Here is a 13506-nt window from a genome sequence, read left to right on the forward strand (position 1 = left end):
ATTGTCTGCTGATGTTCAGACTTATTTTTACCCATGTCTAAAGTATTTTACCCACTTTAACACTGATGATGAAGTAAAGTAGTCTGAATGTCTGATAGTGGGATTTTTTGGTTATAATGTGTTTTTAAAATAATCCAATCTGTTATTTTTATGTCAGTTTTATCTGTAAACTGAATCTTTATCAGCTCAATCCAGCAGGAGTCTAGGAGACGAATGGATCTCAGAATCATTTCTAACGTATTTTTACGATGTCAAACATGCAAAGGTTGGATGACAATATTGGCAAAACCAAAAAAATCACCCAATACTGGCTAATTTCTTGTTTTGAGTTGAACCTTATGAAGATATTTACCATATTCATACAGGGATCTCTGTTTTCTGGTTATAATCTGACTGAAGAGCTGAAGGTTTTATTAAAGTTTTGGTGCTTTCTAATAATGTTGAATCACAGATATGATAATGATTTAATCATACGGTCAAAATCACAGCATACACCGAGCAACAGTGAAAAATACTTATTAGTAATTATGCCAAAGCACAACTGACAGCCAAGGTTGGAGGGGATCCTTGCTCCATGTCGGTGCCCCTCCATGTCCCTCCATTATTTGTACGAACATAAGAAATTAAAATTATTGTGTATTTTCATTGCTACAGCCATGCACCCCCATGTTTTTCTTCATAAATGTCAGTGGGCTAATACTAGTCCTGTGTTAGTTGTACTATAGACTAGTTTTTCAATGCAGAAAACTTAATAATTACTGATTGTTTCTAGGGAAGCATGATACTGGTTTTTGCCGATATCCGATATGCCAATTTTTACAAATTAATTTTAGCCGATATCAATACCGATATTTAAGTATGCTTTTCGGACAAGAAATTTCAGTCCTTTTGGACACACTTTAAGGTTTGAGGATGACCAAGGAAACAAACTTTAGTCCTTAAAAAACACTTCAAAGTTTGAAAAAAGAGGATAAATAAAGAAAAAGACGTCAACGGACATAGGTCTGTTGGTTCGGCCTAAAACTCCACAAATTTATTAGTATATATGGACAAAATTTACAGTCCATGTATGCTGAAATACACAGGCAAAATTTCAGCTATAAATATTTTTACAAAATTTTGATATCTGCCGATACCGATATCAGACCGATAATATTATGCATCCCTAATCATTTTAACAGATTTTAATGCTAAGGCTGCAGCAGATGATTATATCAGTCATCTATTCTTCAGGTGGTTATTTTGTCGATTCATCAGAGAATCAGATCCTTTTTCCGCCTTCCGTCCCTCCTCACTCACATAAACTCTTTTAGATCATCCTGATGACAAAAGCCCTCTGATCTGCTTAGAATAAAGGACTCTACTTATAGTGAGACACTGTCTCAGTGTGATCAGATTTAACCAATCAATCAGCTTTGTTTACATCTCTATGAAGGTAAGCTTTTAGAGGTTATTGATAATATGATAACTGACTCACCTTAGTGATTGACCTTCTGGACCTTCAGACGACATGGGAAACAGCCATCGCGACATAACCAACAGTCACTGAAAGTGAATCCAAATGATGATTCAAACAGTTCTTTCACCTCTGAGCCACACTACCACAGTCAGCGCTGACAGATACCTCCAACCAGCAGACGGTCGTTCAGCCATTGTTTATTCAAAAGTCTTCTTCCAGTCAGTCCTGTTCATGTTGACTCCATCAGCCTTTAAAGGACCCTCTCATGCAAATAAACATTAACTATCTCTACTTTTTTCTCTGCAGATTTATCAAAGAACCGTCTGACTGACGTCCCCTCAGAGGTCACACACCTGGTTGCCTTGGAAATGTTAAACCTGTATCACAACTGCATCAGGACCATCCCAGACAGCCTGATCGGCCTACAGTCTCTCACCTCACTAAACCTCAGGTACATTCACTCACCCACGGTGATGCATGCTGGGTAAGAAGCTACATAGGACATGTTAAACTGGTCAGAGACATTTTAAAGACTACATGTGGATTTATGGTAGAGGAGCCCTGCTTAAACATCTCAGTGTCCAGAGGCTCATGTGTACTCAGATCTGGACCCTGGTCTCTAATGTGAGACCATCTTTAACTGTTGTAGTTAAGCTGTTATGAGCTGCTGCTGATTATTCTTTTTTACTCAGATATAAGGCATTCAGACAGAGCTGAAATTATAAAAATAACCTCCTCGTTGGTTCAATGAGAGCAGAAATAAAAGGACTGTCTCATCAGATAGAGGATCTGCTCTGTCTGTGTGAACAGCTGGGTTAACGTATTGAAACACTTCCTGGAGGTTATTTTCAGCGCTGACTCAGACCGGGGTTTACAGACTGTGGCCGGCATGCTTGTTTGCTGGTCCTCTGTGATTTTAACTCTAATGGCTTTATTTATCTGGTGAACATTTTCACTGAACGGTTCAGTCCAGTTGTTCCTGTTTCCACTGTCAAAGGTGTGGAAAGGTACCAAAATATCTGCCCGACCCTGAAGAGTGGAGCTAGACTCTCTGCAGTCTGCTGATTGGTCAGAATCATCACTTCCTATCTGACAGGAGTGAAGATGAACAAACTTCAATCACGCCATGTTTGGTTCTGAGCTGAGCAGCTTTTCTCTGTCATATTGTTGTAAATGCTCTTCTAAAGGACTGATGTAATATTTAGTTCATAAATCTGGTGGGCTACTGGTTGAACTGGGATGAAGACTAGATTCAAGATGAGTTAGGAGGAAGTCATGGTATGTCACTCACAGACCAGCCAGCTCCTGTTCTAGAGCCAGTTTCCTTTACCTTTGTCTTTGTTTAATCCACATTTAAAAATCCAAACTAATACTGAGCTGATGAATGATCCAGATCTCTAAAAAGAGACGGATTTACCATTAAAACCAGTGAGGGTAGACAGCCATCAGCTGAGGAAACACCTGAAAGATCAGGGTTTACTGAGACGAAGTGGAATAAACCAAACCAGACCACTTGGTGGAAATAGGCCACGTGTGAGTGTGGTCTGACTCAGCCTCCTCAGACTTTAGAAAGAGGGTTTTAATCCATGTCTGCCATAGTTTCTTTAGGAGTTTTTTAAACTCCTTCCCTGAATGTGTCCCTAGTTTCATCTTCAGATGAAGACTGTTATTCTTCCCCCAGTTTTGGTCAGTGAGTACAATCCTAAAGAGAACTCATCCTGGTGCTTTTAGGGCTTCTCTACACAGAAATCCCTTCCTAGCATTAGCTTAGTGTAGTTATAGGTAGAACCTTGTTTATTTGGGTGTCAGCAGAAGTACATGTGTGGAAATATCAGTAAAAATTCAACATCAGACATCTCTACAAACAGCAGAAATTATAACCAGGTGATTCACACTGAGTTATATTTATGTATGTGTGACACTTTATTTATACATCATTAAAACATAAAGAGGAACACATTAAGCTGTCTAATGCTCAGAGTCATGTGAAGGCTTCAGAAGATCAGATGCTTGTGCATCACAGCATGTATCACCCATAAAAACATAGAAGAAACATGCCCAAAGCATACAAAATGTGCAAAAAAACACATGGAAATGTGGACAAAAAATGCACAACATGCAAAAAACCCCACACATATCATGCACAGAATACACAAAATATGCACTGAAATGTGCAAAATACTACAAAACATGCATAAAAACACCCAAAACGTAAAAAACATGCCTAAAACACACAAAACATGAATTAAAACAATGCAAAATATTACTAAACATGCCAAAAACACAAAACATGCATAAAAACACACAAACGTTAACAAAACATGCACCAAACACAAAACATGCATAAGAACATACAAAATGTTACAAAAACAAGCACAAAGCACACAAAAACTGTACAAAATATTTAAATTACTACAAAAATGCACAGAACGAAAATGTGCTGGATAACATACAAAACATGCAAAAAACACAAAATGTGCACAAAAACACGACATGCACAAAACGCACAACAAAGGCAGAAAACACAAAATGTGCACAGAAACACATAAAGCGCGCACAAAAACACATGAAGCATGCACAAAAACACACAACACATGCAGAAAACACATAAAATGTGCACAAGAACATATAAAATGGGTACAAAAACACATAAACCATGCACAAAAACACATACAACCTGAACAAAATCACATAAGCCCTGCACAAAAACATATGAAATGTGCACAAAAAACAAAACATGCACAAAAGCAAATAAACCTTGCAAAAAAACAAATAAAAAGTGCACAAAAACACACAACACATGCAGAAAACACATGAAATGTTCACAAAAACATATAAAACAGTTAGAAAAACACATAAGCCATGCACAAAAACACATACAACCTGCACAAAATCACATTAACCCTGCACAAAAACATATGAAATGTGCACAAAAACACACAAAACATGCACAACAACACTTAAAAAGTGCACAGAATACACAACGCATGCACAAAACACACAAAACATTCACAATACACATAAAACATGCACAAAGCAAACAAACAAACAAACATGCACAAAACACCCAAAACATGCACAAACATTGCACATACATACAGGAATCAAACACAAAAACACAATATGCATTTTCTAGGGCTTTTTTTCCTCTGTGCAACTCTGTGTGGTGTATATTTTCTCCCTTGTGTGTATACCATGTGTGTATTTTCTCTCTTGTGTGTATACTGTCTGTGTATTTCTCTCTTGTGTGTTACCTTGTGTGTATTTTCTCCCTTGTGTGTGTGTTGTGTGTATCAACAGTGTAGATGATGTCAGAAAACTTGTTTCTCTGGTCTTGGCTGTTTCTGTGTCGTCATGTAATTTTTATGTCAGAGGAAGACTTCAGGATGAAATATTCATCTCTTCCCTCCATTCTGCTGTTCTTGACTCTGATCACTCACACCTTCTCTGGAAACGTCCATAAATATCAGATTTTAGTAGAGATCCTACATATGTGTCACAGTGGGGTGAAAACATGCTTAAAAGGTTTGAAAACCCTAACCATTAAAATATTAACATGTTAATAACGGTTAAGTCATATCTGAATGATCAGACTTAGAGTGGGTGATCACTACTGAGATAAAGAAGACAGAGAGAACATTAGAGCTGCCAGGACAGAAACAGTGGTTACAAACAGAGCAGTGATACAGAGAGATTTGATCTTCTGGGTTATCTGAGCCGTCTGTCGGTGTAGATGACAGACAGGGATGTGTCTAAGTTTCTGCCTGTTAGGAAGTTTTTCCTCTCTATTGTAACTTTAATAAATGTTCCTGAGCTCAGAGTAGATTAACGTTGTGGATGGATGGTACTGGGTTTTCTGGATATCTGACATGCTCATCTGTCCAGACTCGCTTTCTTTGTCTATTCTTCTGAAGCTTTTAAAGTCAATGGATTGTTCAGATTCATCTCCGTCATCAGGAGGATCCATCTCTTAAAGCTTCTAGCTGATTGGCCTGTTCCTGGTCAGACAATGTCCGGACCAATCGCCATCATTAGAGCAGAAAGAGGTGGGCTGAAGGTGTGGTTTAAATGAAGTGGCTTTAATCCCGTAAACAATGGTGGTCAGTGAAGAGATCAGCGTTGATGCAGCTATAGCAGCAGTCTGATCAGGACTGGACAACATTTCTATATTTAAATGAGGTCTAAACTTCACCTGACGCCTTCAGACAGAGTTTTATTTAAACCTGCTCCTCTGATAGTGAACAGTCCTGGACTGGTATTAGAACAGCTGACTGTAGAGCTCATGTTTATGGTGTGGTTCATCCTTGCATCATGCTGATGTGTTTGATGGGCATGTTTGCTGATACCAGCAGGAATGTTTAGATCTGACAGTTCAGTTATGCTGATGATATTGGTGTCTCTATTTGATCAGAGCTGAGTCTTTGCAAATAACTAGGACATATACAGTGCTCAACAAATTTATTAGACCACCACCCAAAGTAAGGTTTATGCCACAGCTGCCCTAAATTAACAGCATTGGTAAAAACTGGTAAAACCAAAATCATTTTTATGTTTCTGCAATGGTTAATACACCAATATGTGGAAGCTCTTTAACCCAAATGATATTTTTAATGCTAAAAATAATTATTATTGTTATCCATGAATTTTCAAATTTACTGATTTACCAAAAAAATTGAAAAAATAGTAAAGCACATTATTATTTCTTGATTAATTTGTCAAATTATAGTTATTTACTTGCATTCCTGAACAGAAAAAATGAGTTTTAGTGGTTGATTCATTTCTGACTTCTCATAGAAGCCCAGTGAGCCAGCTCAAATTTGGGTTTAAAAAGGTGAATTCAGTTTGAAATTCCTCATTCCTGTTCAAAATGTTAAAGTGTCGAGAACTCACTGAAAATGACAGAGTCCACATTAAAGCACTTCATGATGCTGGATGGTCTCTGAGACGGGTGGTCTAATAAATTTGTTAAGCACTGTAGGTACTGATTCACATACACCTAAAGTACCATGATCCGACTGACCTTCCCATCTCTGTCTCCCGTTGTTTCTGTGCTTCAGTCGTAACCAGCTGTGCGCTCTTCCCGCCTGTCTGTGCGGTTTACCACTGCGAGTCCTCAACGCCTCCAACAACAAGCTGGTGAGCCTGCCTGAAAGTATCGGACAGCTGCAGCGCCTCATGGAGCTGGTGAGTGTTTAACTAGTTAGTGTGGTACTGGGACTGTGGTGGGATAACATTAGTGCTAGTGAAGGGAAGCTTTCAATGATCTGATCTGATTCTGGGGTTCATAGCCTGATTTGGAATCAGTTTTTGATTCTGATTTCCTGACTGACAATACATTCCCTGTTATTATAAAAAGGTGTTTATTTAAGGATCTATTCCAGTCTACTGTAGGGCTGGGCGATTATGGCAAAAATCATAATCACGGTTAGGCTAATTGAACTCTTTTCTTTAATAATGGTCAATAAACGGTTACTCCACCCCCTGCCTCGGTTTGTGCTGTAAATATTTGTATAATTTTAAAACAAACTGAAATGTTGTATATTTTAAAGTTTAATGCATCAATCTTGTTTACTTCCAGAAAAAAATTGTGGCTTAGTCTATAAAATTCTGTTCTCTTTAGTAATCAAACCAGAGTGGTGCTGATTCCAGTTTGACTGGCCATTTTTAAATGAATTTTCCTGGTCTGAACTCCTGATAAAGATTTAAGATGAAACAGATTTTCTTTCCTTATAAACTATCGTTGACATTAGTTACTGACATTGACATGAGTTACAATTAAGCATCAACAAGAGTATTATGCCAAAAACTACCACAGATTGTTGTTTTTTAGAAAAACTAACCTTTATCTGAAAGCTGTGACAAAAATAATCATTCCTTTTAATGACCATATTCCTTGTTGCAATAATAAAGATAATATTTTAAGTTTTTATCTGTGTCTGTTATTAAAAATACCTTTATCCCTGAGGTTTCTTATTTTAATCATAGCTTAATTAATGCTATATGTTTTATTGGTGTTTTCCACAAAAATAATCTGCGCAAGGAAGTTTGATGTTTATTAATTCATGATCAGAGCCAGCACAGGAACTTGACAGTTTCTTCATACATTCACAAACTAAACAATGGCAGAAGCTGACGTTTATCAGGAGAGGATGCATTTACAGGAGAGACCTAAAGTAAGTTTCTGTGCAGAGAGAGAGATGCAGAGCGAGCAACCACTGCACACTTATTGACTGATCACAGATAGCACCAATCTCCATAACTAGATATCTTTGGGGTTAATTTACTAATGTGTGATGCCTAGGTATGATTACGTTTGGTCAACGCTGTATACATATTAGAGCCTGACCAATATGAGATTTTTGGGGCAGATGCTGATACCAATATTAGGGGCTAAAATAAAAGCCAATACCCGATATATTGGCCGATAACCGATATATTGGCTGATATATGAAATAAGAACATTAATATACACAGGATATATACTGTACATGAACTCAAATGTGGACATGTGAATAACTAGTTGCTTTTATCTTTGTTTATTTCACAAAGATGCAACTTAGACTATGTTAAACGCTGTATAATAATCTTATATTTTGGCAGTGGACCATATTAGGCAGGAAAATGATAAATGGAGAGCCATATTTACATTGTTGTGGCAAATATGCAGAAAGAACATGTTTACATTGTGTTTCTTGATAACCCTGAGGAAGGCCACAAGCTTAAATGCACCTCTTTTATAAAGCTGTTCTCTAAAGATCTACTATTAGTGAAACTTTCTGTCTCCACCCTGGTAGAATATGTCTCAGGAAAGATAAACACCGTATGAATGCTTTTCTGGTTTGTGCTTTTCAAAGTAAAAGCCCGGTTTAGCATTTCTATAGAGAAACTCCGTTCACTTGTACAGAATGCTTTTATTTTGAATAGTTCCCAACAAACTTCCACTCTACACTGAATGAAGTTGATTTTATAAGGGGGGTTTATTGAGGTAAAACTTAAGAAGAAGGACAGGGCTTTTGAGAGCAGGGAGAAAGGGAGCCCCCCCTCGCCACCCTGCAGTTTAACTTTTACTCCTTAGTGTTTCTGTGTAGTTTTGGATGGGGGGGTGTCATGTGACTGCCTCTCATGTAGTGTTCTTCTATGGTGCATTAATAGAGAGATTTACAAGGGGACAAAACCAAAATAAGCGATACAGCAGGTTTATATCGGTTATTGGCTCCAAATGTCAGTTTTGATTATTTTTCAATAAATCGCCAAGCACTAGTCTACAGTGATTGTCTGTAGTCAGTCCAGACCCCTGGTTGGTTATGACAGGGTCCTGGTTCTGGTTCTGGGCCCTCTAGAGTCCTACAGCTGGAGTTATCTCTGATAGCTCCTCTCAATGTGATAATCAGATCTGATCAGTGGTAGAGATGAGTTTCTTCTAGCTGTGAGTCCTAAAGATGAAGTCCTACCTTCCCAGTAACGAGTTTATAGGGTTATTCACATGTTTGGGCTGTTGTAATTCATTGTACACTGGTTCTGATCAGTCGTTGCTCCGTCATCTGCAGCTGGTCTAAAGTGCACTCGCACGTCTTCTTTGGCTTTCACCTTCTTCAGGAAGGTTCACAATCAAATTTACTCCTGATCCTTTTTTTAAAAAAAGCAAAACCCAGGGCACATTTGTGTGTTTTAATGTTTGTCAAGTGAATTAAAGACCTTTTATAACCATCTGGAGTACCAGAACCTGGATCATTTAAATCTCTGTTTCTTGGTTTAAAATTTTCCGGCTCTTTTTCAGTTTTCCCCTCCATGATCATGGAGGTTTAAGAGATTCCAGAAGCAGTCCTGTTGCCTCTCTTTGTTAATAATGGGGGTTTTGTTGGTCTGCAGGACATAAGCTGTAACGAGATCACAGCTCTTCCTCGTCACATCGGTCGACTCAAAGCTCTGAGAGAGCTCAACGTCCGTAGGAACCTCCTCTGTGTCCTCCCTGAAGGTCAGTATGGTAAATGATCTGTTTGCATCAGTTGCTGAAATTTAACCTTTCTGACTCTGCCTTTTTCTTGACTGGGACATCCTGCAGCTTCCTGTCTGTATCAGCCCTGACTCGTCTGAATCAACCTTAATCTTTGGTTTCATTTTGTTTTTAGAAAAGTTTCTTTAAATTTTCTTGGGACACACAAGACAATTCTGGGTATGATTCTACTCTGATCATCTTCTAATCAGATCCTGGAGAGTAAAACCAATCTTCTTACACCTCAGACTACAGGCACATCTGTCAGATAATCTCTAGAAGTAGCAGATAATCTGAGATCTGCTGTCTTTGGTTAAAAGCAGGTTTAAAATTAGCCTATCATGCCCTGTGTATTTAGCTGTAGTTAGTTCAGTTTACTGAGTTTATACAAAGTTTATGTTTTATGTGCATCAAAGTCCACATGTAGAGAAGCTGTGACTCTGAACAATCCCTCTTTAACTCCAACAGTGGCTGTATTGTTCTGACTGCTGGGAAACCTGTTGGCGGGGTCGGCCACATCTGTCTTTGTAGTTGTGTTGATGTCAGAGCTGATAGCAGCAGTTACTGTCTGAGCATCTCTGTGATTGTGTAATTCTACTCTGTATCTTCACTCAGTCACCCTGCACCATGCTGGTTAAAGATGGACAATATGGAAAAATATTAAGATTGTCTTAGTGCCTCACTCAGTGCTCAGTTCTCCATCATGCTACCAGATCACAGGGACACTGGTGTTACTGGGAAAACAGAGACACACCAGTGTTTACAGTGAACCACAGCGAGGCTCTCCAGCTTGAAAGTGGAGAAGTAAACCAGTTCTCTAATGGTTTTTAACCCTGTCTATGTGAAAACGTGTTCAGCTGAAAACTAGGGATGTCACAAGATTATCACAGATGGTCATTTGTAATAAATTACACCATTTCTATGCCATTCTAAAATTCCACTATTTTGCATTTAAATCTGTTTTTGTGTCATTTTAGATTTTTCATCTGTCTTAAACTAAGGTTAAAAGACTTCCAGCTTTAACCCAGACCTGCTTTTATATTTTATCTCTGTTATTTAAATTTGATATTTTTTCTGAACTTAACCACAGAATAAGGAATTTGTTGTACTGAAAAGGAAATATGTAAATGGTAAAATGATCTTTGATTACAGAAGGTTCAGATGCCTTCTGACTTGTCCACTGATCTGTCTGGGACTTAGAAACTGAAGTGAGACATTAAGGAGCAGTGGTGGACTTATTTTATATCACTGTGGCTGCAGGGAGGCGCTGATGTGTGTTAACCAAAGATTGATGAAGGCAAAAATAAAGAATGCAATTAATCACAATTAAATGTATGATATGGCACTAATTGTGGATCATAGTTAATTGCGGTTAATACAATTAATCTTGAGAGCCCTGGTGAAAACACCAAACTTTTGTAGCATTTTGTCTGTCTGCATAAGAATGGCGTTTTTGGTGCTTGAAACGAGCTCCAGAGTGAAAAGAATTAATACAACACCTTAAATAAATGCCCACATGCACACTGCGATTGCAGTCAATTTCCATGCCCAGGTATGGATCTGCTCTGAGGAAGGAAGGGTCTCTACTAGGGCTGAACAAATGCAAAATAATCTAATTGCAGTTTTTTTCCCCAATATTGTGATTTAACATGCAGTCATTTATGATCTTCATCTTATGTATTTCTCAACTAACAAGCAATAAATCATTCCTTAACCAATACAATATTTGAAAGATTGAACTAAGGCTGAAAAATGTTAAAGAAATATCTATTTGGGATTATTTTACTCATTGCAAAACTTTATGAACTGTTTTATTGAATGGCATGATGATTTTATTTCTCTCACATACAAGTATGTCTCTCAGTCAACAAAAAAGTATTTTTGGCAGATTATTCTAGAAGACATTATCATCACTCATATGAAAAATACTGAGATCCCTGCCTGAACAGTTGTGTTTTGCATGCCCCCTGTCAAATAAACAAATAAACTAAATAAACTTGATTTTTTGTTTGAGGTGTAGGGTAAAACTTCTCTGCCTCTAAAAACCGTTTTAAACTGGTATTTTGAAACACACTGGTCACATACTGCATACATACTGCGATTCAGTCTAAATTTCAATGAATTTCCCAGCCCTAGTCTCCACGCGTTTGTGTGTTTTGGTTCATTGCAAAATCCCACAGCCAGCTACTGGCCTGGCATGTATACTAAGACTACAGGACCTTAGACTGAATCAACTGTGAAGGGTTTCCAGTTCTAGTCAAAGATTAGTGTCTCCAAAGTTCCTCTCTTTTTGACTGAATATTTCCTGGTTCTGTTTTCTTTCAGACCTGGCCGGTCTTCCACTGGTTAAGTTTGACTTTTCCTGTAACAAAGTGTCAACCATCCCCGTGTGCTACCGGAAGATGAGACAGCTGCAGAGTCTGCAGTTAGAGAACAACCCTCTGCAGAGCCCACCTGCACAGGTAAACTCATCTCTATTATCTTTGAAGGTTCTTTTTGACCCATAGAACCAGAGTCCTTTTAGTTCCAGGAACTTCCCTTCAATGGACTGAATGGCTCCTGTGGCCTCCTGCTATCTGCATTTTTACCTGCATTTCTCCAGGTTACAGGAAGTCAAATCAATACGATTATCTGATATCAGATCAATTACTAATAAAAACTCAGACACCAAAGATTTGATAACTAAAAAAACACCTTTTCACATTTATTCTTTATATTTGGATCAACTGAAATGAAACCCTCACAGTTCCTCTAAAGGTTCCTGGTTCCTGAAGAGAGTTCCTGCTCTCAAAATCCCATTTTAGACCATTCAGTTCTTTCACTTCATGTTTGCCTCTTCTGGTGACTTTGGCTGAATAAAATATACAAAGAATAAAACAATATGTATGCAGTGGATACGTATCTACCACAGCTGTCTGATCAGTCTTTAGAAGTTGTGAAAATAATCAAAGCTTCATCTTTGTTTTTGTCATTTTTGGAGCTCCATAAGCTAAAAGACTGAGTCTGTTTACAGACGGTATGATCCCGGTATGATCAGGTTTTTATGGAATCTGATGTCGGTCTCTGTTTGTTTTGATAAACTTTATACCCTGTAAAAAGGAACCAGGAAAAAACCCTAGCATGGTTTTAAGAAACCCACTTTAACTGTGACTTTTACTGTGATCCTACCCCCAGTCTACAAGGCTGAGCCCAGACGCCCTCCAGAGGGCCTGGATGGTGTCTTCCACCTATCAGGGTGTCACACTACTAATTGTCCCAAGGAAGGTGGACTCTAGGGTGCTGGCGGGGAGGCTACCCCTGATTGTCAAACCTCAGATTCAGGAGGAACATGGTTCTGTCCCAGCTGTGTGATGGTGGATCAGCTCTGTGACCCTCACAGACCTTCTCAGGGGAATATGGGAGTCTGCACATTCAATCTACATGAGTTTTGTGTCTAAAGCTGTAACTCTCTGTCTCATAGTGAGGAGGATGAGGTGATAAAGGGTTGAAAACAGAACTGTGACCTGGCAGATTCATGTTTTGTATTTTATCCTGGATGAAACCAAACCCTGAACTTCTAACCAGAAACATCAGGTTTTAAAAACAGGAACTACAGAGTGAAAGGAAGATGAACTGAGCATGTGCAGGAGTCAGCTCATCTAAGGCTACCATGGAGACTCAGCCACAGAAATCAGATTAGACAGATAGAGAGAGCTCAGAGATAAGACAGTGAATCTGACTCTGTACTCATTTACAGTGTTGTTCATACATTTTATCGTAGGCCACCAAGGATTCCCTGCAGGGCCTGATGTGCAACAATACAACCTGGGTCTGGAGGGGGTGGGGGGCAGGCAAGCTCAACACGTCATTACACGTGTGCCAAAGTCAAGCTTGAGGGTATCCCTTTAGCCCAGGTCTTTGCAGCTCTGGTGATACTCCCAGGGACCGCCAGTGGTTTTCAGGCCCATCCACAGGACAGTCAGGGACTCATGGTAACCCTTCTACCCACTCAGATAGTACCGTTGGCACTCGCCACTTCCACTCCTCACTCTAATAAAGGTGCAGACTTTGTTAT

The 13506-nt window shown here is 38.8% G+C and overlaps 1 protein-coding gene across 5 annotated transcripts in view; it reads left to right on the forward strand.

Moving 5' to 3' along the window:
- lrch1 (leucine-rich repeats and calponin homology (CH) domain containing 1) overlaps positions 1 to 13506 on the forward strand; it is a 106121-nt gene that overhangs the window by 38681 nt on the left and 53934 nt on the right. For all 5 annotated transcript variants that reach the window (XM_041807775.1, XM_041807776.1, XM_041807772.1 and 2 more), the window contains exons 2-5: positions 1766 to 1910; positions 6517 to 6643; positions 9329 to 9434; positions 11778 to 11914. In XM_041807775.1, coding sequence (XP_041663709.1) covers positions 1766 to 1910; positions 6517 to 6643; positions 9329 to 9434; positions 11778 to 11914 — 515 coding nt within the window. The remainder of the gene's footprint in view (positions 1 to 1765; positions 1911 to 6516; positions 6644 to 9328; positions 9435 to 11777; positions 11915 to 13506) is intronic.

The sequence above is a fragment of the Cheilinus undulatus genome, linkage group 15 (assembly GCF_018320785.1).
Source record: "Cheilinus undulatus linkage group 15, ASM1832078v1, whole genome shotgun sequence".
NCBI classification, from domain to species: domain Eukaryota; kingdom Metazoa; phylum Chordata; class Actinopteri; order Labriformes; family Labridae; genus Cheilinus; species Cheilinus undulatus.